This window comes from Vicugna pacos, chromosome X (genome assembly GCF_048564905.1).
Source record: "Vicugna pacos chromosome X, VicPac4, whole genome shotgun sequence".
NCBI classification, from domain to species: domain Eukaryota; kingdom Metazoa; phylum Chordata; class Mammalia; order Artiodactyla; family Camelidae; genus Vicugna; species Vicugna pacos.
The window spans coordinates 79,462,994-79,489,479 of record NC_133023.1 but is presented as its reverse complement, the minus strand read 5'-3'; the positions used below and the strand labels follow the sequence as shown (position 1 = coordinate 79,489,479).

The 26,486-nt window shown below is 41.3% G+C and overlaps 1 protein-coding gene and 1 non-coding gene across 10 annotated transcripts in view; both read left to right on the top strand.

Annotated features, from left to right (window-relative positions):
* Positions 1–26,486, top strand: part of TMEM164 (transmembrane protein 164) — a 148,352-nt gene that overhangs the window by 67,710 nt on the left and 54,156 nt on the right. For 8 of the 9 annotated variants that reach the window (XM_031675463.2, XM_072956812.1, XM_072956817.1 and 5 more), the window contains one exon: positions 14,198–14,264. In XM_031675463.2, the coding sequence (XP_031531323.1) occupies positions 14,205–14,264 (60 nt within the window). In that variant the 5' untranslated portion in view covers positions 14,198–14,204. Of the gene's footprint in view, positions 1–14,197; positions 14,265–16,363; positions 16,481–16,881; positions 17,026–26,486 lie in introns of those variants that run through there. The other variant, XM_072956814.1, reaches the window with a different exon arrangement.
* Positions 24,555–24,661, top strand: LOC116279366 (U6 spliceosomal RNA). The gene has a single exon (XR_004188724.1). It is a non-coding gene; the product is annotated as a U6 spliceosomal RNA (small nuclear RNA).

The following is a 26,486-nucleotide window of genomic DNA, read 5'->3' as shown; positions in this document are numbered from 1 at the left end:
CCCCTTCTGAGCTTGACTCCTGGTGGCCAGGCTGATGCACAGAGCTTTCCAGCCCACCTTCCAGCATTTAGCAGCTTCATCTTGTGGCTTCTGCTGAACCCATGTGGAATCGCTTACCCCTACTACTAGATTCTCTTGAAACTCTAAACATATAAAATATGTAAACAACTACAACCTCCTATATGCATTGGCCCCTGAGTTTTACTTGTGAAGATTCCTGCTTCCAGAAGGTAGTGTGACAGCACCAAAGCCATCCCTTCAGCCCTTCTGATTTATGAGAGGAGTCTGTGAATGGATATAGCCCAGTTTGGGGAGCTGTTGGTTTCTTTTGCAAGCAGTAGCCCTGTAGTGGATTCTTGGCTGTTCAGTTTGCTGATTACTAGATGAACTCCCCATTTCTAAGCCATGAGGCTGACAGTGGTGTAAGGACTCTGTCTTCCTATCTTGTTTCAGGTTTCTGCTGCACGACTTGGCCACAGATTGTTTTTTCCCTCATTTCAGCATTAGCTTTATTGTTAATGGAGATTTCTGTCAGATTCTCATAATAGGATGACCATCAGTCTAAGTTTTCAGTAATCTGGGGGGAGTTTTTATCATTTTCTGTATCTTCGTAGGTATTTTAGTGGAAAGCGGGGGAGTATGTGTTAGCGGCTGTTAAGCAAGTGCTATTTTAAACTAGAAATCCAGTATATATTTTGGTTTAGAGCAGAGGTCTGCAAACTTTCTCTGTACAGGAGGGGATACTAAATGTTTTGGATGTTGTAGGCCATATAATCTCTGTTTTAACCATGTAACTGTTGCTGTAGCATGAAAGCAATGGCAATACTGTATATATATGGATACATGTATATGTGTTTGTGTTTGTGTATATGTGTTTGGCTGTATTCCAGTAAAACTTTATTTACAGAAACAAGAGGATCAATTGAAAAAGTTCTGGAGATGGTGATGGTTGTTTAACATGGTGAATGGACTTAATGCCACTGAACTATGTGCTTAAAAACAGTGAAGATCGTAAATTTTATGTTATGTGTATTTACCACACAAAGCGCCCCCCTCCAACCCAAACATAAGAGCAGGACCATATTTTGCTGACCCTGCATTTAGAGCTATTAAATCTAGCATCCTGAAAGAGAGGGGAGGATGGAAGAGGAAATTACATGTGTGCAGTAAGACAGGGACTTCATTCATAAGCTCAAAGACAGCGGGACAGATTTCTCAAGTATTTAAAAGGAATCCCATAGTTGGAGTGGGGCAAAGTTCTGGAAAGCTGCAGTTCGTCCTGGTGATATCATCCCATGCTCTTTTGGGATACAGATAGATACACAGAGTTTATAGTCACACTTTTTGGCGTAAGGATCAGAGCAGGGATCTTTCTCTTCCTGAGTCTTGGGGACCCTCTGCAGCTGTCACGTGTGTTTGTATCAGATGTGACTTGAAAGCCAGCCAGTCCTTCCTTATTGGTGACTGTTGATGCTTTCTGTAGATGATCTGGTCTCTTCCCAAGGCTAGAAAATCCTGGCTTTTTAGTTACTAACCACAACAGGCTCACTGGATAAAAAGGAGCAGCCGCTGGTCTGAGTCAGCTGTTTCTGTACCTCCTTGCCAAAATTCTTGTGCCATCTGGACTTACTTGTCAGCTGGAGACCTGGGCTCTTGGCATCTGGAAACTGTGCTGCTCTCAGGGCCCCGAGACATTTCTTTCAGTGGTGTGGGGAGGATACTCCTACTTCCAAGCTCTAGCCTAGGCAGCCCTCAGCTTTTCCAAGACCTGGGAAGTCTAACCCTCTGCTTGGGGAAGGGGAGAGGTCTCTGGTGTGTGTAATGTTGTTCTTGGAGCAGAGTTAGCATATGATAATACATTTACGTGGTCCTCCCCCAGCTGAAGCGGAGGAAATCTAGGAGCTCTCCATTGCATCTGATAGGTGGGGCTGGTGCTGAAGAGCCACCAGTCCAGTGAACTACAGGTGTGGCCAGGAGCAGCCTTGGGCAGCACTGGGGAGTTCGGAGTTTCCTGCTCTCTGTTGGAATCTGTTCTCCAGGCTTAAGGAAGGTGTTGTCATAACTTGGTAGCAAGTACTCACTACCCCGTCCCAGTCTCCGTGGATCCTGCCACCATAAAAGGCTCTGAGTGCTGGCAGCCTGTTAATTTCCAGCTTGCTCTTTGGTGTCCTGGCTGCTGTTTTTAGAGGAGGATGAAATTCTTGGTTTCACAAGGGGCTGGGAGCCTCTTAGAGAAGCTAGCCTGTTGGGACTCTCCTCTCTCTGAGCTGGGGTATTTTGAAGGAATAGGTGAAGGGCAGGGAATGACTTAAGATTTCCCAGGCGTTGGTCTGTAATCACACAGCTTAGCTGCCTTGTGAACATCCACTGCTTAATGTCCCGGTTATCCAAGTGTGTGCTTGCAAGGGTAAGGGTACTTAAGGGGAGCAAGTCACTGATCCGGGCAGTTTGAATGGCAGAGAGCTCTTCCCCCTACCCTACCCCAGGTAAGAAAAATATAGAGCTGAGATCTGGCTTCCATCCTCTGCCTCAGGAAGTGTGGGGTATGGGGACCCCCAGCCCACCCACAACACTGAAACCCTTAAATCTGCTCATTCTCATGTACACATGGAGAGGGGTGGATCTGTGATGCAAGCAGGATTTGGTCGTGAGTATCTGCTGAGTCAGTCTGGACAGGCCTTTGAAGGAGATGAGAGGAAATTTCATCTGTGCTGCCAAGAGCAGAGGGTGCATTGCTGGATGGAGACAGGGTTGTAGGCCGAATGTGAGCCAAGGTAGGTGATGGAAGCATGGGGGTGCAAGAGGGGCCTGAGGACAGCCTGACGTGATCTCAACATGGTGAGACTGATGCTTTTGGCCTTGGGGGCCACGTGATATTATGAGAGATCCGTAGCCCCATGACCCTCTCTTTTTCTAGATCCCATTTATTATACTCTGAAATTTTTAAACAGCAGGATCCTCCCCAGGGAGACTCATATCTCTCGGACTGTTCAAAGTTCATGAGACAGGCTCAGACTGAACCTGTTATGTCAATGTCTCGGGATGGTTTTACCATCTCAGCACCCCCTTTCCCAGTGCTCAACAGACCAGCTGCTCTGGAACCTCCAAAGGATCAGCCTTTCAGCATCTTCACCTCAGAGGTAGCTGCTTTTCAATTTAGCTTTGGACTCATTACTGAAAAGGGTGTTTGGGAGACTGCCTCTGACCTGAGCAGCTTCACTAAGGCTGTTCTCTGCAGGGAAGAGGATGCCCTGTATATGAATGCTGAAGATTTCACAGGGAAAAAGACCAGGAACCTAGAAAATCCATAGTAAATAAGCGGCAATTCAAGGAGACAAGTTCCCTTTCATATGTGGATGATATTCTGGTGCCTGCTGTCCTTGGAGCCCCTGGCAGGTTGCTGCCTTGCAACTGTACATATTGTTCCTTAATGCTTAGAAGAGGGAAGCTTTCTGACTGTTCACGGCTCTCCTCCCCTTCCATACACAGCAGAAGTGGCTTTCCTCCCAATGTATACAAACTCAATTTTGTTCTCTCCTGGGAGCTTTGACTTCTACAGTCTTGGCCCACAGTTTCTGACTCAGTATTGTCATCTCCCCAAATCTTCTCCTAGATGTCTCCCTCAAGGTTTTTGGAGCAGGAATGACTTTTTTTTTTCCTTTTCTCCCTCCCTGGGCTGTTTTGCTTTCAACATGTGTTTGGATGTATATTATCTCAAGGTAAAAGTGAGGCTGGAGATATAGATGACTTTTCCCATCTGGGGAAGCATAACAAGGTGTTCTCAGCAGAGGAATGGGGATTGATCATTTTGGGCCTCTTTATACTTTGTCAGCCCACCTGGTCCTTTTGGAAGCCAACTTCAGAATCTACTGTGCTAATTATTGGGCAAAAGTAATTCCGGCGGGGGAAAAAATAGATAAGGTTTGGGTAAGATCTGTAGGAGCTGTGCAGTGGATAGAGAAAAAGTAGAGATGTTTCATTTTCATTTTAAAAGTAATCCATGCTCACTGTGAGGAAAATATCAAACATTACAGAAAACAATAAAGAAGAAAATAATAACTGATAATTCCTTGTTAATATGTTGATATACTTTCCTCCCAGTCCTCTGTGTGTATACACCCATTTTTCAAAACAAAATTGGGATTATTCTGTACATGCTACTTTGTAATTTATTAAAAGTTAATATGCCACGACTATTCCCCATTGTTATTAAGTATTCTTCTAAACAAGATTTCTAATGAATGCATAGTATTTCATTGTTCGAACGAATATATATGATGTACTCTGCTATTCAACATTTGCTTTGTTGGATAGATACGTTTCACGGAATCTTGAAGAGAGCAGTGGAAGTAGATAGCTTTAGGTTATAATTGTGGTTCTGCCACTTTTTTTTTAATTGAAGTATGGTTGATTTATAATGTGTTAGTTTCTGCTGTACAACACAGTGATTCATTTATACATTTGCATATTTTTTTCAGATTATTTTCCATTATTTGTTATTATAAGATATTGACTATAGTTCCTTGTGCTATACAGTAGGTCCTTATTGTTTATCTATTTTATGTATAGTAGTGTGTATCTGTTAATCCCAAACTCCTAATTTATCCCTTTCTTCCTTCCCCGTTGGTAACCATAGGTTTGTTTTTTATGTCTGTGAGTCTGTTTCTGTTTTGTACATAAGTTCATTTGTGTCATTTTTTTTAGATTCCACATATAGGTGATATGATTGTCTTCGTCTGATTTATTTCACTCAGCATGATAATCTCTAGGTCCACCCATGTTCCTACAAATGGCATTATTTCATTCTTTTGGCTGAGTAATACTAGTGTGGCATGTGTATGTATCTTCTTTATCCAGTCCATCTTCTTCATCCACACTATGTCTTTATCCAGTCATCTGTTGATGGACATTTGGGTTGCTTCCATGTCTTGGCTATGTAAATAGTGCTGCTATGAACATTGGGGTGCATGTATCTTTTTGATTTAGAGCTTCCTCTGGATATATGCCCAGGAATGGGATTGCTGGATCATATGGCAAGTCTATTTTTATTTTTTTGAGGAATCTTCATACTATTTTCCATAATGGCTGCACCGGACGGGTTCCCTTTTCTCCACACCCTCTCCAGCATTTATTCATGAACTTTGTAATGATGACCATTCTGACTGGTGTGAGGTGATACCTCATTGTAGTTTTGGTTTGCATTTCTCTAATAATTAGCAATACTGAGCATCTTTTCATGTGCCTATTGGCCATCTGTGTGTCTTCATTGGAGAAATGTCTGTTTAGGTCTTCTGCCCATTTTTTGATTGGGTTGATTTTGTTGTTATTGAGTTGTGTGAGCTCAGTTCTGCCACTTCTTGAGCCTTCTGAGCAAGGCTTAAAGTCTTAGCCTCTATTTCCTCATTTATCAAAGAAGGCTATGAATAGTAACTACTTCTTTGGTGGTGACAATTAGATGAGAGATGATCCGTGTTAATCCCTTAGCATGAAACCTAACATAGACTAAGTAATCAATAAGTGTTAATAATATATAGCATTATCTTTGTCTTGACACTTCACCGTCTGTGTACTTTACTGTTGGAATTAGGATCCCAGGGAAGGACAACTGTTTTCATGCAGATAAGTAGAGTTTCAGAATGAAAACTGCTTTTGGATAAGTAACCCCTTTTATTAGTTGAGCACCTTCCAGATGGGACCTTTGGTCAGCTTCCTGAAATTCACAGGAAGAAAGGTTTTAGAGTCTCTGCAGTTGGATGGCCCCATCTGGTCCAGAACAAGGAGGTGGGAAAGCACCAGTTGCCACCAGAAAGTTATGCAACCAGAAAGTTATCTTCATGCCCACAGGGAGAGCCAGCCAAGCTTTCCTGTTATACTTGTTTGTTTTTCTTTACTTGTTTTTTGTTTTCCAATTTTTATTCTGAAAATTTTCAAACATATGGAAAAATTAACAGGGCAGTGCACCAAACACTGGTATGACCTCCACCTAGATTCAGTGATTTTTGCCATGCATTCTGAGAAGTGAGTTAAAAGATGTAAGAGCCTAACTGCATTCCCTGCTACATGAGAGGCTTGTGCTGTGGGGCCTCCCACAGTGGGCAAAACATTTATAATCTCAGACCAAGGACTTATGGAAACAGAAGGTCAGAGTGGAAGGACCTTAGGTGCTGGGATGATGGAAATATATCTATTATTTTTATAATACAAATTACAGGAAGCAAATCTCAATGTAGTTCCTAAAAGGAAAAACATAAATCCCGATGTCCATCAACATACACTGTATAAATAACTTCTAATGTAGTCAACTGAATAATAATATACAGCAGTGAAAAACAGAATACATGTGCCAACATGGATAATTAGAGGAAAACATGTTGAATGAAACATAATTTGCAGAAGGATACACACACACACACACACATATTTATATATAGTATATCATTTATTTGACAGGATAAACATGAAACAACAATGTATATGGCTTGTGGATATAGTCAAATGTACAAATGTATAAAAACATAGATACACAGGAAGAACTCCAACTCCTTCGGAATGAAGGTTCCACCTCGTTAGGGAGTAGAGGAGATGAATGGTACTTAGGGAGGATACACAGGGCTTCAAGTGAATCAGTAATGTTCAAATTTATTAAAGCGGGATAGTGGGCACAGAGATTTTTATTATATTATTTTTGTACTTTTCTGTATGTTGGAAAATTTGAATGTTAAAAAACTAGAGTGAAAAAGCTATGGGTAAAGGCTTAGAATCCTGGATCACTTATTTTGTAGATGTAAAAGCTGAGACTGGGAGAGTTCAGTGTTTTGCTTCTCATGTATATTTTTGAATTTTATTTACGAAATCATACAGTAAAGTTGACTTTTTGGTGTACAGATCTGAGATCTTTTTTCATTTTTTTATTGTGGTAAAATATACTTAACATAAAATGTAACATCTTAACCATTTTTAAGTGCATAGTTCAGTAGCATTAAGTACATTCACATGTTTTGCAACCATCACCACCACTCATCTCACAAAGTCTTTATTTTGCAAAAACTAAAACTCTGTACCCATTAAACAATAATTCCCATTACCTTCTATCCCCAGTCCCTAGCAACCATCATTCTACTTTCCGCCTTTTGTATGATTTTGACTACTCTAGATAGGTACCTCATATAAGTGGAATCATACAGTATTTATTCTTTTGTAACTGGCTTATTTCACTTAGCAGAATGTCCTCAAGATTCATCCACGTTGTAACATGTGTCAGAATTTCTTTTCTAAGGCAGAATAATATTTCTTGTATGTATACACCACATTTTATTTATCCATTCATCTGTTGATGGACGCTTGGTTTGCTTCCATGTTTTAGCTGTTGTAAATAATGCTGCTGTGAACATGGCTGTACAAATATCCCACAGAGACCGTTTTCACTTCTTTTTGGGTATATGCCAAGAAGTGGAATTGCCGATCATGTAGTAACTCTATTTTTAATTATTTGAAAACCGGCCATACTGTTTTACACAGCAGCTGTGTACCATTTTACATTCCTACCAACAGTGTTGAAGAGTTCTAATTTGTCCATATCTTTGCCAACATTTGCTATTTTCTGTGTTTTTGATAGTAGCCATTCTAATGGTGTGAGATTATTATGATTTTGATTTGCATTTTATTTTCTACTTTCCCTTGTGATTTCTTCTTTGATCCATTGGTTGTGTAAGAATGTGTTACTTAGTTTTCACAAATTTGGGAATTTTCCCATTTTATAGTTAACGCCCGAACAGCATGTGTTTGTACTACATGAGTCCACTTATACATGAAATTTTTTCAATAAATACTACAGTACTACACAATCTGGAGTTGGTTAAATCTGTGTATATGGAACTTCAGGTACAGAGGGCCAACTATAAGGTTATATGGGGATTTCCACTGTTTGGGGGTATTGATGCTCTTAACTGCCCCACCCCTGCGGTGTTCATGGGCCAACTGTGCTTCTGTTAATGATTAACTTTATCCTGTTATGGTTAGAGAAGATATTTTGTGTGATATCTAGGTTTTAGCATCTATTGACACTTAGTTTGCCACCTAACATATGACCTATCCTGGAAAATGTTCCACGTGCACTTAAGAATGTGAATTCTGTTGTTGGGTAAGGTGTTCTTTACATGTTTGTTAGATCTAGTTGGTTTATTTTGTTGTTCAAGTCCTAATTTCTTTACTTTTGTCTATTTATTATTGACAGTGGAGTACTGAAATCTCCAGCTATTATTGTAGAACTATCTATTTCTTGTTTCAATACGATCAGTTTTTGCTTCATATATTTTGATGATCTGTTACTAGGTATGTAAATGTTTATAATTGTCATATCTTCTTGCTGTATTGAACTTTTTACTAATATATAATATACTTCCTTATCTCTTTTAAGCTCTTGATTTATAGTTTGTTTTGTCTGATATTAGTATAGCCACCTCTGCTCTCTTAGTTACCACTTGCATGGAGTATCTTTTTCTATTCTTTCACTTTGAACCTTTTTGTGTTTTTGGCTCTAAAGTGAGTCTCTTGTAGACAGCATATATATAGTTGGATCATTTTTTTTATCCATTCTGCTAGTCTCTATCTTTCAATTGGATAGTTTAATCTATTTATATTTAAAGTAAATACTAATAAGGAGGGAGTTCTGTAATTTTGCTATTTGTTTTCTATATACTTTGTAACTTTTGGTCACTCATTTCCTGCATTACTCTCCTTTTTTGTGTTTAATTGATTTTTTTGGTAGTGTAACAGTTTAATACTCTTATTATTTCCTTTCCTATGTATTCTCCAACTATTTTCTTTGTGGTTATCATGGAGATTCCATTTAACATACTAAAGTTAAAATGTTTCAATTTGAATTTATATTAGCTTAATTTCAATAATATACGAAAACTCTACTCCTTTACAGTTTCATCTCCACCCCTTTGAGTTTGTTGATGTCACAAAATTACATCTTTATACATGTGTGCCCCCAAAATTAATCATTTTAAGATGCATTAGTCTCTTAAATTATGTAGAAAACAAAATGTGGAGTTATAAATGAAAGTTACAGTAACACTAGCCTTTAGACTAATAATTGTATTTTTTATAGACTAATAATTGTATTTTTAAAAATGTACTAATATCTTGAATCATGTAGAAAAAGTTGGGGTTACAAACTACTGTTACATTAATACGAGCTTTTATACTTGCCCAATATTTTCCCTTTACTGAGATCTTTATCTCTTCATGTGGTTTTTTGAGTTACTGTCTGGTGTCTTTTCATTTCAACCTGAAGGAGTCCCTTTAGCAATTCTTACAAGACAGGTCAAATCATAACAAACCTCCCTCAGGTTTTGCTTTTCTGGAAATGTCTTAATTTCTCTATTTTGAAGAATAGTAGTGTTGGATACAGAATTCTTGGTTGACAGTGTTTTGTTTTGTTCTCTCATTTTAGCACTTTAACTCACTGCCTTCTGGCCTTTAAAGCTTTTGATGAAAAATCAAATTACTCTGTCAATGTGGGTCTATTTCTGGGTTATTCTGTTTCACTGATACGTCTTTTCTTGGCCAATAGTACATTGTCTTGATTGCTATAATTTTATATAGTAAGCCTTAAAATCAGGTAGTCTGATTCTTTCATCTTCTACTTTTTCAAAATTATTTTAGCTGCTCTACTTTCTTTGCCCTTCCGTATACATTTTTGAGTCACTTCACCTATATCCACAAAATATCCTGCTGGGGTTTTGCACAGACTTGCATTGAATCTATAGATCATTTTGGTGATAATTGACATCTTTTCTATATTGAGCCTTTCAATCCTTGAACATGATACGTCATTCTCTTTCTTTAGGTCTTTGATTTCTCTAATCAATATTTTTCCAGTTCTCGGCATAGAGATTCTGTACATATTTTGTTAGATTTATACCGAAGTATTTTAGTTTTGGGGGATTTTTTTAAAAATCGGTTTCTAATTTTACACTGCTACAATGTAGAAATATTACTGATGTTTGTGTGTTGACCTTGAAATCCTGCAGTCATCCTATAATCATGTGTTTTGGGAACTTTTTTTGTTGATTCCTTGAGATTTTCTGCACATGTAATAATTCTTTGCAAGAAGGGATAGTATTATATCCTTCTTTCCAATCTCTACTATTTTTGTTGCCTTATTGCACTGGCTAAGACTACCAGTATAATGTTGAATTGGAGTGCTGAGAGTGGGCATCCTTGTCTTGTTCCTGATATTAGTAGAGGGAGCATTCAGTCTTTCATCATTAAGTATGATTTTGAGTGTAGTATTTTTTAGGTGTTCTTTATCAGGTTGAGGAAGTTCCCTCCTATTGCTAGTTTGTTGATTTTTTTAAAAAATCATGAATAGATGTTGAATTTTGACAAATGCCTTTTCTGTATCAATTGATATGAGCATACACTTTTTATTCTTTATATTGTTAATTTGGTAGAATTCATTAATTGAATTTCATATATTGAATCAACCAGGACAAATCCCACTTGGTCATAGAATCCTGTTCTTTTTATTATTGCTACAGTAGATTTGCTAAGATTTTATTGAGGATTTTTGTGTCTGTGTTCACAAGGGATAATTAGTTCAGTTTTTGCTTTCCTCCTCCTCCTCCTCCTCCTTTCCCCTCCCCCTCCCTTCCCCTCCCCCTCCCCCCTCCCCCACTCCTTTCTAGTTTTGGTGTCTGGGTAGTAATAGCCTCATAAAATGAGTTGAGAAATATTTTCTTCTGTTCTATTTTTCTGGACAAGATTATATAAATATTTGGTAGAATTGGTCACTGAAACCATCTGCATTTTATTTAGAAGGTTTTAACTGCCAATTCTTTTTTTAAACTGAGATATAATTGACATATAACATTATATTAGTTTCAGGTGTATAACATAATGATTTGATATTTGTGTATGTTGTGAAATGATCACCACAGTAACACTGGTAACACTTGCCATATTGCCCCAGGTTCCTACCAACTGAGCTAACTTAGCAGAGTATCCTACACAGAAATAAACAAGCCGACAAAATATTTGTGACAATGGTAATGGCCAAGTCTTTGAGCCAGCACAAAGAAGATTTATGAGCTTGACTAACTGACCTGGAGTCCCTCTCCAAGCTCTACTCTTTGGCTCTGGCCTTTAATCTGTCCTTTTGTTCTCTCTGCACCTCTTTTCACACTTGGAATTTTTAAAACAGTTTGACTTTCCCACATGATTCATGATCCCCATCCCCTTTTAATCTTGTGGCTCTTAGGTGAGCTCTTCACCATTTATTTAAGAAACGTGTGTTTGAGTCTTATTATATGCCATGTACTGTTCTAAGCACTTTATACGTATCAAGTCCTTATAATAATTCTGTGAGTTGGTACTATTACTGTTCTCATTGTACAGAGGAGGGAACTCTCACTGGACTTTCTAGTGGCTAATTTTCCATTTCCAATACCCAATAGAAGTCTGAGTGGCAGGCTGCAGAGGGTATAAAGCAAAAAAAAAAAAAAAAAAAAGCTTTGCCTCTGGTGTGGTCATTTACCTGTTGGCCTGTGCCCTGGGTCTGTAGAGGGCAGTGCAGTGGTGTAATTGGGGCAGTTTTACCACCAAACACACAAGGGGTTCCATTGCTCTTAGGTATGACTTTTCCTGCCCCGTGGGCATTCCAGAACATTTTTCCTACCTGGTCTGCTGTCTCACACACACACACACACACACACACACAGAGAGAGAGAGAGAGAGAGAGAGAGAGAGAGAGAGAGAGAGAAGATGTGTAATGTTCATGTCTTAGATTTGAAGTGCAGAGTACAGTGGCAAAAACACAGGCTTAAAACTTGGTGAGCTCTGAGTGTGACTTCTCCCTCTTTCACTCATTATCTCTTTGATCTTGGGCAAGTCACTTAATCACTTAGTGCTTTGATTTTCTCAGCTCTGAAATTGAAGAAGGTGATATTGATTATAATAAAAACTGAGGATTAAATGAGATGATGCATTTGACTACTTCACCCAGTGATTGGCCCATGGAACTGCTCGATGTATGTCAGGTGTTTTTGTAATTATTGATATGCAAGGCTTTTTTATGTATTAAGGATAATTCACCCTTTGGGATATATGCAGCTTGTGGAACTGAGTTTTGAGGACCTAGAACAAAGCTTGTCTTTGTCTTGGAATTTCGTAGTCATTTTGAAACTTGATGTTGGTTTTAGCTTCCTTTTCTTTGGCCTTCCATAGACTTTTGGGGTCAGTTCCATCACCCTCAAGATTTAACTTTTGGTACCTAAATATTTACTTGGCCTTGTGTAAATGTCAGCATTCTTTTAAAGCCAATGGCAAAGGCTGGCACTAGAGTTCAGCTTTACCTGGGCCGGTGGTGAGACTGTTTTCCTCTCCCAGGGTGAGTGTTTAGGCTGGGGCTGTCATGTAGGAGGGTTCAGGGGCAGAATTAGGCCACATTCTACCTCATTGCAGGCCTAGAATGGCTGTTAATGACCCTTGATCCAGGTATTGAGGCTTGAGCCAGGATTTTCAACCATCAGTTTCTCAGAGCATGGGATGCCCCCTAGAACGACCCTGTTGTAAAAGCATAGTAGCCTAGCCAACTCAGACAAGCAGGAGTGAAATTGCAATGGTGTGCCTCTACCCTTTTATGGATGAAGCTAAGCCCTGTTAAATTAGAGGACTGGTGGCCTAACCTGGCCTAAGAGCATCCTCCCCTCAGTCATCCTCTGAAAGCTCATTAAGCTTGGGAAGGGGATGAAGGAGGTGGTATAAGAGTTTGGGGCTGGAGTCAGATAAACCTGGGTTTGCATCTTGGCTCTACTACTGTCCTATATGTGGTGTTGATGAGTCACTTTACTTCTGAACCCGGTTTCCTCATGCACAAAATGGAAAAAATAAAGGTACCCATCTCATAAGATTGCAGTAAAAATTCAGCAAGAGAGTTTACGTAAAGCAGTTAATTTGATATTTGCCTGGAATACGTTAAGTGCACATCATCACCATCATCACAGCATTGGTAACAATGAGCAGTGATAAGAAGCAAACTGGGGGAAATGAAGAGCAGTCTTGGGGCTTCTGTGCTGTTCTCTTGAGGCTCCTTCTAACAAGGGCTGTTAGTCTTAGGCACACGTCTGTAAGCCCAAGAGAGGAGCTAAAGTTGGAGGGGGTCTTCTAGGTTCCAGTCAGGGCATAGGAGAGATCCTGGGATGGCTGGGCTGCATGTGAGTGTGTGTAAGAGAGACAGCTCAAGGGTGAGCCAGCTAGTGTCTTAAGGTCTAAAAGCCACGTTGGCTGAGTGCTGGTTGTACGTGACCCAACAAATTAGCTTTTCTCTGGGAGGAACAGACTGTCATTCCTTGCTTCTTCCTCAATAGTAAAGGACCATTTGCCTTGAACAATGGAGGAAGCTGCTCAAATCCATCCCCATAGCTCGCAAAAGCAGAGTTTGTTCTTGATTTGCTTGTTCTTAACTTATAAAGGATTCCTAGCATGTGTTTTAATAAGTCTGGTATTGGGAAACAGTATCACTACCCAAGGCTGAGCAGCAGTGGTTTTCTTCTTCCTCTTTTTTTCCCCCTTTTTCTTTTTTGTTTTGCTTTAAAAGTCACAGAACTCAGTATGCAAAATAGATCAAAGAAAGCTTGGACGGCTGTCACTTCTGCCCTCCCCACCTCCCACAGCAGCCCCTGAAGGTATTTCTAAGAAAGTAGGGGAGTGAGTCTGCAAAACACTGCAGTTGGCTCCCTCGATTGTACAAGCTAGCCTTTTTATGCCCAGGTCTCTGTGTGGGGAAGAGCATTGGGTAAATCAGCAGCCATGTTCTAAGAAACAGGTCCCTACTGTAATAACCCAGCACCTGGCTGCCGCCTGAGCTGCAGCAGTTGGAGCTGAGATTGGGACTGAGCAAATGTTTAGGGAGCCCAGATCTCATTATGCAATGAAGTGTTGTAAGCAAAGCGTGTTCACAAAGTGGGGGATTTTGAGGCAGTGGTGGTGCTCTTCAGAACATTTTGGTTAATGCAAAATATGCTGCTTTTAATGTATTATGCATGTGTGCCAACTCTGGCGCCGTTTTACACAGACAGCCACTTGTTTCCACGCTCTCCCATCTGGCATGGCATAACCTGACACATTTTTGTCTGCCTTGGCATCAGAGTCAGAGTGTGACCTGCACTGTATCTTTTTGTCTCTCCAGGCTACAGATGCACATGTTGAATGGAGCTCTCTTGGCCCTGCTGTTTCCTGTGGTAAATACGCGGCTGGTAAGTAGCCTCTTTTAGGAATGTACCAGCAACATACAAAACTGTATTTGCTCAGGGGGAGGGTATAGCTTGGTGGTAGAGTGTGTGCTTAGCATGCATGAGGTCCTAGGTTTAATCCTTAGTACCTCCATTAAAAAAAAATTAAAAAACAGTATTCGCTTGCCTCTATATATCCAGTGCTTATCTTCATCCTTAGCTCATGTGCCCAAGTGAGTTTTTATTTATTTATAATTTTTATTTTATTTATAATTTTTATTACAGTATAGCTGATTTACAATATTATATTAGTTTCAAGTGTACAACATAGTAATTCAATATTTTAATAGATTGAATCCATTTAAAGTTATTATAAAATGTTGGCTCTATTCCCTGTGCTATATAATATATCCTTGTAGCTTATTTTATACACAGTAGTTTGTACCTCTTAATTCCCTACCCCCCCATGTGAGTTTAATATCTACATATTTAGTGTTGAGGTTTGATGCAGGCCTGTTTCAATGCAGTGGAGCTTGATGGGGGTGAGAGTATTTTGTGGAACCCTGGGGCTTTAATAAGGGTCTAGGCCAGAACCAGAACAGACCACAAAAATCTAGAGAAGCTCTTGGAAGGGTTTGTTGGATTGAAGGGGGGTGGGGGACCTCTCACATTAGACAGAGGTTTCTGAGTGTTCTAAGGGCCTCTGGTGTGGACCAAGCCACATTGGTCCAGAATAATCTGCTGGGGAGCATCAAAGCCTGTCTGCTTTGCCAAGGGCCCCTTTGGGCAAGAAGTAGATTTTTTCCCCATTCCCCCAAACCCACAGGGCAGTCTGGCCCACACCCACCCCGTAGTGGCTGGCAGGTAGAATCCCACTGTGGCTGGCAGGCCTTGGGTGATGAACCAGCACAGAGAGAAGCAGGGGCCTCAGGGCTGGGATGGCAGGGCCCTGTCGTCTTGCTTCCACATGTGGGGCTGTGGAGGGATTAGCAGGCCACGTTGGAAAGCTCAGGGACGGGGAGGGCATAGCTCAAGTGGTAGAGCACATGCTTAGCATGCACAAGGTCCTGGGTTCAATCCTCAGTAGCTCCTCTAGAAATAAATAAACCCAATTACCTCCTCCCCACAAAAAAAAAGAAAAAAGAAATCACCTATGAAATCCTTCCTACTGCTTTCAGTTTTAATGACTTAAATTTGCCTCATGCATTAATATTGTAGTTTAAATCTCAAAATGATAATCTTTCCTCTTTGGACAGCATTTTATGGTTTACAAGGTCTTTCCACATAACAGTTGTGAGAGGCAGATACTATGTTGTGTAAGGGCAAGTATTATGGCCTCTTGTTACAGAGGAGGATACTGACGTTCAGGGAGTCACATGAATTCTAAGTGACAGAGTTAGGAGTGGAGCCCAAGCTTCCAGATCCTACAACCACAACTACACTTCACTCTTTCTAAAGATTTAGTCACTCCTTCTGCACAAATGCTCATGTATACACTTTTGATTGTTTTACTAGATGCATCAGTAGATGTTGAAGGAAAAAGCATTCACCTAAACAGTGATTTCGAACCCTCAGTATGTTCCAGGCTCAGTTAAGGGTACTTTACAAAAACAAACTGTTGAACAAAAAAAACATGGGAAAACAAAACACAATACAACACAACACAGGTGCCCTGACCCCATCCTTGGAGGGTCTGCGTTCTTGATCTGTGATGCAGCCTGGGCATAGTGTTTTAAAAAGTACCTTCTAATGTGGAGCTGCAGTTGAGAACCACTAATTTTATGCAATGGTTCTGAAACTGAACGTCCACAGCAATCACCTGAGGGAATGGCTAAAAACTGATGCTGACCCCATCCGCAGAAGGTCTGATTGAGAGGACCTACCATGATGACAGGAAATGAAGATTTATAACAAGCCCTCAAGTGATGCCAATTGCAGAGTCCACTTAGACCACTCTCGGAGAATCAGTGTCCTAGGTGCTCATAATAAAAAGTTATTCCAAATGTGTAACTCAGAGTGTAGTCCCAGGACCAACATTGCATGGGTGCAGCTTGTTAGAAATGCAGAATTGCAGGCTCTACCTCGCATCAGGACCTACTGCATCAGGATCTGCATTTTTACAGGATCCCCAGGAACTTATCTGGCCCAGCCCCTTTCTTCCAAGGAGTCCAAAGCACCTCATAGATGGACCTTGTGAGCTCCTGTGGAGGGGAATGCTGGGTACGGCACGTAGAGGTGAGGTCAGTGGTGTCCTGTGAGCTGGGGTCAGGGAGCTCAGGCAGCTGACAGGAAGTTTGGCTCTCACTTCTACAACCCCCCCCCCATTATTTGACTTAACTGACTGCACCTGGTGAGCTGTAGCATCAGAACTGCCTTGGTCTCAGAGCTATAGGTGATAACACCCAAAAACGGTGCAAGTCCAACGAATTGAAAACATGTTCCTTACTGGGAGGTGGAGCAGTGCTGGGGCCCAAGTTCCTCCCTGCCTGTAGAGGTAACTGTAAGGCAGAGGAATGGATCCAAAGCCATCTTATCCCATCTTTCTGGTCACCCTGTTACTGTTTTCTCTGGAGATCCGAGAGGTCAAGCGGAGAGGAAACTGCTTGCTTTCTCCATCTTCCGCAGTTCTCTCTGATTCCAGGATGATGTGGCACACCAGAAAATTTCCCCCTGGGCTCACAGAGTTGGTGATCTGAATTTGAGTGCTTCCAGCCCACAGCTCTGGCCAAGCGGTCTCTGCCATCAGTTGAGGTGGATATGGTTCCTCTAAACAGGTCGCCTGTGTCTCTCTTCCTAGTGGGACCTGCTCCCCAGGGAAAGCCAAATTGTATTCTCCTTACAGGACCACTGAGCATAAACGGATGTTATAATTCCTTCCCATTGTGCAAACTTGATAATAAAGGCCCCCAAAGGCCCATTCACATACCTGAAGTCACTTAAAAAGCTGGCGGCGAAGTTTTCTTTTAATTAGTTCTGTATTACACGAAAGCTATAGACCTTGTTTCCCTAAGCCCTTGTCCCGTCTCCAGCAACAGCAGCCACAGCTGTCACTTCCTGAGCTCTGTGCGCTCAGTACTGTGCTAAGTGCTTTACGTGACTGATATTTATTTAATCCTCACAATAAACTTATGAGGCAAGGTGGTGTTATTCTCTCCAAGATCAAGGTGCCCGCAGGGCTGGTTCCCTTTGAATCCTCTCTCCTGGGCCTGCAGGTGGCCATCCGCTTGCTGCCTCTTCACGTGGACTTTTCTCTGGGCACGCACTTCCGTCCTCTCTGTGGGTCCAAATTTCCTCTTCTTGAAAGGACACCAGTCAGACTGGATTAGAGCCCACCCTGTTGGCCTCATTTTAACTTAATCACGCTTTAAAAGCCCTAATCTCCAAATACAGTCCCATTCTGAGGTACTAGGGCTTCAACATGAATTTGGGGGCCGGGGGGACACAATTCAGCCCTTACAGCTTTACTGATCTGTGAGAAAACATGTTTCTCGCTCCTTCTGCTTTTCTCTCTTCTCCCCTTCCCTTCCCCTCCCCTCCCCCTTCTCCCTCCTTTCCTTCCTTCCTTCTTCCCTTTTCCTCCTCTTCCTGTCTTCCCCTCTCCAGTGGCAGATTTGCTGTTACATTTGTTATGACATTTCTTTGTATTTTCCAAATAAATGTCAAGCTATAGCCAGCCCGCTTACCATAATGTCCAAGTAACTTTCCTTAACACGGAAACTTCTTTGATGAGTTCTCTCTTAACTGGCAATTCCAGTCACTCCGGTAAATAATCTTGATGCTCTTTTCCTAAAATGAAGCTGATAAAAGCTCAGGGTGGTGGCTCCATTTGTATCTGTCTTGACAACTGGCTTTGATCTGGTTATTTTAAATGGTTGGGACCCCTCCTAGGCTACCTTGGCCTTCAGGATTTATTGTTCTGTAACCCCTTATTTGAGCTCAGATTTTGACTTAAAATAAGACACAGGAAGGTAGGCAACTCTTTAAGCCTGATGATCCAATTAGGCAGGAAGTCAACTTTTCGCCTTCTCCTTTGCCCTCTTTTCCTTCTTGGCCCTTGATCTTTTTAATCCTTTTTTCTTCTCATTAGCAATAATGAGGAAACAAAACAAAGTGAACTAATTAGTGTGTATGCCAGTACCACAGACATACATACACTCACATATATAAAGATAGAGAGGGAGCTGGAGGAAGTTGCCACAGTCAGTTAAAGGATTTGGGGTCATCTCTGAATTTCCATGTACTATCGTGTCTGGCCTATCTATGCCTCATTGACACTGGGGTTTGCAGACCAACTAGAGAATGCCCAGGTCCCAGTTCCTCCTTATTCTCCATCTTAGAAGCTGAAACCTTAGAAGAAGGAATGGGTATTCCAGTGGCCCGTATTACAAGTAAGTGCTCTTTGCCACCAGGATTCTAGAGTAGGTCTCTTTCTGGCTTCAGATGAGATGTCTTAAGGGCGATTTCTCCTTTGTTTCTTGCAGGGAAGGAGGGGAAATGCATCATGGAACTATTGACTATTAGATATGTGGAGAGCTGAAAGCCCATCTGGGCTAATTTTATCTTCTAGAGGGGGAACTTAGATGGAAATGACTTGCCTAGGAAGCCAAGGTGGATGCCCCCAGAACCCAGGTCTCCTGACTCAGACTTTAGACCCCCTTCCAGGGTGAGTTGGAATACTAGTGAGTCAAGATGCTGGAGATGCTTCTTAGCTTCTCTCCTTCGGCTTCTTTGATGTGGATGAGGACTAGAGCTTCTTCCCAGATGCACAGAGACAAGTTTGCATACAATTTCAGGTGTGGTACAGACCGCCACCTCCTGCGCCTTCCCCCCTCAAGCCCATCCATGGGTCCCATGTTGAGATTCCCCAGCCCAAGCTGTCAGTTGTCCATGGCTTGGAGAATAGATGTGCTGTTTGTGAGCACCTTGATATAGCCAGTGGCTTTTTGGCCTGATGGTGATGCTGGGTTCCTTATTTATGCCTGTGACTTTGCAAAGCATATCATTCATTCCAGTCTAAACCACCTTCTTGAAAGTGAAAGCCAAGAGGTGAGAGCCAAGTAGGATGCCCATGGAACTTGGTTACGTATTTGCTTTCAGTTACAGCTCTTACCTTGCAAAGCTCATCCTCAGAACGATGCACTGGGCCCAAGCTGCATCCCCAGCTCTGTGCCTTTTGCCCTCAAATGCCCATGACAGTTTCTTGTGAATGTGGAGTGTTCTGAGCAAGGGAGGTTGGAAACAGAAAAGAAACGTAAGACACTGTATCAGCCCCCTTCCCAGACCAAAAACTCTGGCCCAGCCTATATTTGTGTTTGCAGCCATCTGTCTTCTACTAGAATAATAGTAATAAGAATGGTAATTTTTTTCATCAGGCTTCTTTCTTCAAGGCCCAAAGCCTCAAGTATATTATTATCTCATTATCAAAAATGCCCATTATTGTGTATCCATGCTGATCTGTTACGTTAGTTCCTTTTTCCTCTTTTGCCGAGTTCATTTTCTCTGTTAGGTGGTTCTTTTGAGTGTTCCTAACATGCAGACTGAGTGGAAGGGGTGAGTAATGATTTCTTTATCACTGGGGCGACTATCCCCCATCCACAGCTGTTATCTCCATGTTCTCAGGATGTAACTCTGTTGCCGGCACGCCTTGTACCCATGTGCACTGCTGGGAAAACTTCACTGTCACCAATGTAAATAGGCTTGAGAATTTCACTCTTTGCTAATTGGCACATTGAAACGTGCTAATTGACCTAGAAAAGTTATTTCTGTGACTGGCAAATTGAGCTATTTTAAAAAGTTAGAGTTTGGGTTTTGGACCTGAACTAGGGACAGACTGTCCCTTAGCTTTCTCGAGAGTACTTAAAATATAAAAAGCTTGTTTTCAAAAGAGGCCTTAGCTTTCTGAGGACTCGACTTGGTCAAAATTGTGCCTCAACCTTCTACAAAGGTCAATGTGTTTCTGATCAGAGGAATGCGAAGTGTGTGAGGATGTGGAGCGTATTGAGAAAGAGCCCGGGATTTCTGGTCCAAAATCAAATTCTGGGGACTGCCCTAGAATATGTCTCATTACTGCCTTTATTTTAAGATTAATCTTTGAGAGTCTTAGATCCTCCATGAATCCAGCCCAGCCGCAGCAGTCAATCCAGATTTTTATTGAGCATTTTTCTGTGTTAAGTATTGTGCCATATGCTGCAGGGGGTGCAAAAGCAACCAGCATACATTTCTAGCCCTCAAGGACCTTGCAGTTTACTTAGAAAGATGAGGTATAAACGCCCGAGATGTTAGGAGAATATTAGAGTCAAAATTGTGGAAAAGGAACATCGCGAGGCAATTCAGGCTTAATTGCTAAATTGCAATTGTTCCAAGTTCTAAAAAAACGGGAAGAGGATTAGATTAACATTAGCATTTATGGAGCACCCACTGTGTACCAGGTAATTTATACACGTTCTTATTTAATTCTCACAAGAACCTGATTTTACCTATGAGGAAACTGAGGTTTGGAGAGGCTAAATGACTTGCTCAGAGTTACGTGGTTTGTAAGAACTAAAGCTAAACCCGAGTTCTTTGCAGTTTAACGCACTGCTGCCTGGAGAGGTCATTGCATTTAGAAATAAAGTCCAAACTGAGCCTTGAAGGGCAATTAGAGTGTGCATGCAAATTGCAGAAGGAAACAGTTCAACTAAGGGAATGCTGTGGCCAGAGGCATGGAGGTAGGAAACAGTAAACTCCTTACTGAGAGTTGGAAGAGCAGGATGGAAAGTCATGAACTCCGGTTCGTATATATAGACTTTGACACTTATTTGTCTGTCACCAGAAAACATTTAGTGACACTGCTTCTGTCGTGTCTTTTAGCCCTTGTAGTGTTTAGATTTCATGTGTGTTTCTGTTCTTTTCTACCACTGCTAAGAATTCCTTACAAGTAGATGGGACTTTGCAATCAGAAAAGCTTTCACAAATACAAATAAATATCTCACCCTAGTGTCATTGTTAAGAGTATGAACTCAGGGATCAGATCCTCCAACTTCATACCCTGGCTGTGGTGTGTGTGTGTGTGTGTGTGTGTGTGTGTGTGTGTGTGTGTGTGTGTGTGTGTGTGTGTGTGTGTGTGCTGTGTGTGTGTGTGTGTGTGTGTGTGTGTGTGTGTGTGTGTGTGTGTGTGTGTAGAGGGAGGGAGGGAGGGAGGGAACTTGGCCAAGTTACCTAATTTGTATTGGCTTCAGTTCTCTCATCTGTGATAAGGGGGTGATAATAGTGCCTCTCTCCTAAAGCTGTTCTGAGGATTAAATCAGTTTATGTGTAAAACATGTAGCATAGCATCTGGCAAATAGGAAGCCCTCAGTCAGTGTTAGCTGTTAATCATTAGTCTTTGATCTTCACAGAAACCCTGGGAAATGGGTATTGAGTGTTACCGAACCAGGTTTGTTTGCCCCATGCACAGCAAGCCAAATGCTGAGACACCGAAGTTTGCAGCAGAGAAAAAGTTTATTCACGAGGCAGCCACTTTAGGAGAACAAGTCTCAAATCCACCTCCCCACAGGCAAGGAGCTCGGGATATTTATGGGACAAGGAAATGGGGTGGTCTGAGGCATGGGGAAAGATTATTGGAGACGAGAAGAAGGTGAAGTCATTGGTGTTCTGTGCAAGCCTATCTGAGTCATGTGTTCTTTATGGGACGCATGTTCAGAAAATGGTGACATTAGCATGACCTGAGGGTGGAATTTTTGGCCCTCTGACAACAAAAGATCATCCATCAGACACTCTCAGGCCCATAGTATAGTTTGGTGGTCTTGACCAGTTTGAACTGGGCAAGACTAGCTCCATATTCCTAAAACACAACTTAGGCAACAGTTGCTGTTATCTATAGTGGGCAGGTTACACGATATTATTTGTTAACACATTGATCACCCACTGTGGATCAGGTGCCTCTGCGGAAACACAACTGTCACCCAGATTTGGGTGACATGGCTATCAAGCTGTAGTTTAAGGGATTTAGATGACGGTGGCCCCAGTTTCATTAGTGCCTCCATATCACAGATTAAGCCTTAGAAAGTTTAAGTAACCTGCACAGGGACACACAGGAATTGACAGAAGTGGCCCGAGAACTTCCATCTTTCCAGTACCAAAGCTCATGGGCTTCCTTCTTCCCCTTTCCTCATTATTTAGATTGATTTTCAAGTAGTAAGCCAAGTCAAGTCTTTGTGGAAATTTTATACGATATCCATTAGAGATTTGGAAGGTTGTTTATACGTTCAGGATTTTTTTTTAGAAGAATAATATATGCTCATTGAAAATCCATTTAATCAGAGGACTATAAAGAGAAAGTTAATCTTTTTGCCCCACCCGCTTTCAATCCTATCCCCCGGGGTAAGTTCTGTTTAAGGCTTGTATTGGTTTCCACATTTTTCTTTGGCCCATAAATGCGTAAAGATGTTCACATTTCTAGGGTTGTTGGTTTGTTCAGGTTTAAGTTTCCTACATAATTGGCATCACACTATAAACATTACTCCAGTATGTTTTCCTTTAACCTAACAGTAGAATCTAATTGTCCACAGGTACAGATGTAGCTTTTTTACAGTAGCTGTTGAGTACTCCATAATCTGGTTGGACTGTATATTCAGCCTGTCCCCAGGCTCCCAGCACTGCATCATAACTAGTCTGTGTGGGCAAGGATAGTGTTTATCATGGTATGTCCCTTGCAGGGTCCCACGCCTGGCACATGGTAGGTATCCACAGATAGAGTAAATGAGTTAGTCAATCAACCTGAACCTCTGTATTACTCAGAGAAATTCCAGGGATTTTTGGCATACATGTCCAGGACGACATCTTCGGTGTGAAGACAGAGGGACAAATAGATGAAATTTTTCCCATGTTAATTATTTTTTAAACCACTTAAAATAATGTTTTCCTAATTACAACAAAAGACATCTTTACTGATGAAAAATTGTGAAATACAGAAAAGTAGAATTAAAAAATAAAAATTACCACCCATGAAAAGGTGGTTATTTTTCAATATATTAAAAAAAAAACAAACCACCACAGAGTATGAGGCTTTTGTGCCTCTGTCTTTACAATTGTATAAATGTTGTTTTCTTTACAAAAGTAGTATATTCATAGTGGAAAAAAAAGAAAATACAGAAAAACACCAGAATAGAACTTTTGAGCAGTGACAACTATTCACATTGTTTGCAGTGTATTTTCAAAGTACTTTTGTCTCTGCATGGGTGTTGAAGAGTTAGTATAGTATAGTGTAGTGGTACAATTGGTGACCCTGAAGCCAGCCTGTCCTTGCTTTTGTGGCTGGCTCCTCTGCTTTTATCCATGGGACCTTAGGTAAGTTACCCAACTTCTGCGATCTCTTGTGATCTCATTTTCTTATTGGTGCTCAGGTGAATGGAGATGTGTAGCTTAGGCACTTAGCCCAGTGCCTGGCACATAGTGTTTAAGTGATGCTTTTGTTCTTACTACTCCCCCTAACCTCACCTTAGAAATTGAGGTGCATTGCTATTGGCACGTGCTGTTGGATTGTTAGCCTTGGGCCTCAGCTCCCTGAGGCTGGGTGATGTTGAAGTGAAGGAGGCTTTGTTTGGGAATTAGCCTTGCCCAGTGAGATTAAAATTCCCTAGCAGGATTTCTTTTCCACATTGACTAAGAGTGCCTTTGTTTTTTTGCATTTGTTTCCCAGACAGCCTGTTTGGTTAGGGAACTGGCCAGCCCTCTCTCCTCCCTCCTGACAGGTGAATTTTGCCTACTCCTGGTTTTTCTTCCCATTCGAATAAAATGTCCAGACCTTTGGGTTTGTCAGTAACATCCAAGACCCCCAGCGCAGGGAGGGAGTGGCAGCTTTGAATGAGAATGGCAGGAAGTAGCCTTTTTGCTTCCAGAGCTTAAGAGTTCTTTGCCTAGGTTCTCCTTTTCTAAAATGAGATTAGAAGGCACAGCCTCTGGCTTTTCTCCCTCAACCTTGAGCCACTACCCCAAAGCAGCATTTCTTTATGCAGTAAAAAAGCCTTATCTTGTGGGTGAGTTCATTCTCTTGTCTGTGGACCAGTGGTTTTCAACCTTTGCTGCACGACTAGAATCACCAGAGCCAATTGCAAAACGTAATTATTTTCGAAAAGCTTCACAGGCAATTCTAGCGTGCTGCCAGGGCCGCGCTGCTGTGTGCCCCGTTCAGGTCCCATGCTGCCTCTGGCTGGGGCTTGGGGCTTTGACCAAGTTCATTTCACCTCATCAAGTGTCAGTTTCCCCATTTGTCAAATGGGATTAGTGATATCTGCTCTCTCTAACTCACAGGAATATTATAAAGAAAAGGTAGCAGTGCTCGCTTCGGCAGCACATATACTAAAATTGGAACGATACAGAGAAGATTAGCATGGCCCCTGCCCAAGGATGACACGCAAATTCGTGAAGAGTTCCATTTTTTTTTAAAACAAACAAAAAAAAAATAAAGAAAAGGTAGCAGATAACAAGATAAAGAAGAGTTAGCAAAGAACTTTGAACATTTCAAAATGCTAATGAATCTGTGCCTTGTTTTCCCTCCCTTCAGTCTGTTTTTTATTTTGAGGGGGGTTTAATTGACATAATTTACATACCAAAATTTTATCCTTTTAGAGTGTACAATTCAATGATTTAGAGTTGTGCAACCATCACCAGTATTTAATATTAGATTGTTTAATCATTTACCACAAAAAGCATTGGACACCCCCCACCCCCCGCCACCTGCTCTCCCCTCTCCAGACCCTGGCAACCGCTCATCTACTTTTCTGTCTCTATGGATTTGCCTGTTCCGAACATGTCATGTAAATGGAATCATACAATATGTAGCCTTTTCTGGCTAACTTCTTTCACTTAGCATAAAGTTTTGAAGTTCATCTGTTACCCAGCAAAAGTTTGTGTGCCCAATGCATAGTGAAGCCAAATAAACTGAAACGCTGGAGTTTGAAGCAGAGAAAGGTTTGTTGCAGGGTTGAGCAAGGAGGACGGGTGACTCATGCTCAAATCTCTTAACTCTTCCATGGTTTGAGGGGGGGGAAGTTTCTACGGGCAAAATGGGGGGTGAGGGCAGGCAGCAGGGTGTGTGACTCTCTTCTGATTGGTTGGCGGTTAGGTAACCGGGTGCTGCTCCAGGAATCTTGTGCTCAGCCTGAAGTTCCCATCCTCCACCTGGATGGGGGGCCTTAGTTACTGCAGAAGAACTCAAAGATGTTGTTATGTATATTTCTTGCATTTCTTGGGGAGTGATGAAAATGTTAGTAACCTTGATTGGCAGTGGTTTCACTTGTGTATACATACATTTATCAAAATTCATCAAAGTGTACATCTGAAATATGTGTAGTTTACTGTACAGGAATCATACCACAATAGAGGTGTTAAAAATAAGTAAATAAATAAAATGATAAAAACAGACAAAAAATATATTGTTATATATATTCTTTGAGGAGGAACCAGGACCCTGCCCCAAGGCTGCACTATTGTTTCTTGACTGTTCCTCCCTTGTCTCTGTATTCCCTCACTTCCCTGAATAGCAACTGTTTGAATCTGCTCTTTAGAACTCAGGGAAGGTCAAGGAGACTGAATGAAGTCTATTTCCTACAAACAAGAAAGGGGGGAACAACACAAAGGATTTGTACCCAGGAGGACCCCACAGGGTCCTGCTCTGTTTCACATCCATGTTGTTGCATGTGTCAAGACTTCATTCCTTTTTATGGCTGAATAATATTCCTTTGTACAATATACCACGTTTGGTTTATCCGTTCATCCACTGATGGACATTTGGGTTGTTTCCACCTTTTGGCTATTGTGAATAGTGCTGATATGAATATTTGTGTAAAGGTATTTGTTTGTCTGCTTTGGGGTATATACCTAGCAGTGGAATTGCTGGGTCGTATTTTAACTCCATGCTTAACCTTTTGAGGAACTGCCAGGCTGCTTTCAAAAGTGGCTCTACTGTTTATTCCCACTAACAGTATATGAGAGTTCCAGTTTCTCTGCATCCTTGCCAGCACTCTTTATTACCTGATTTTTTTATTATAACCATCCTAGTGGATGTGAAGTGGTATCTCGCCATCGTTTTGATTTGCATTTCTCTGATGACTAATGATGTTGAACACCTTTTCATGTACTTATTCACCATTGTTATGTCTTCTTTGGGGAAATATCCTTTCAAATACATTCTCATTTTTGGAGGGTTATTTAGTTTTTATTGTTCATTTGTAAGAGTTATGTATGGTGGATACTAGACCCTCATCA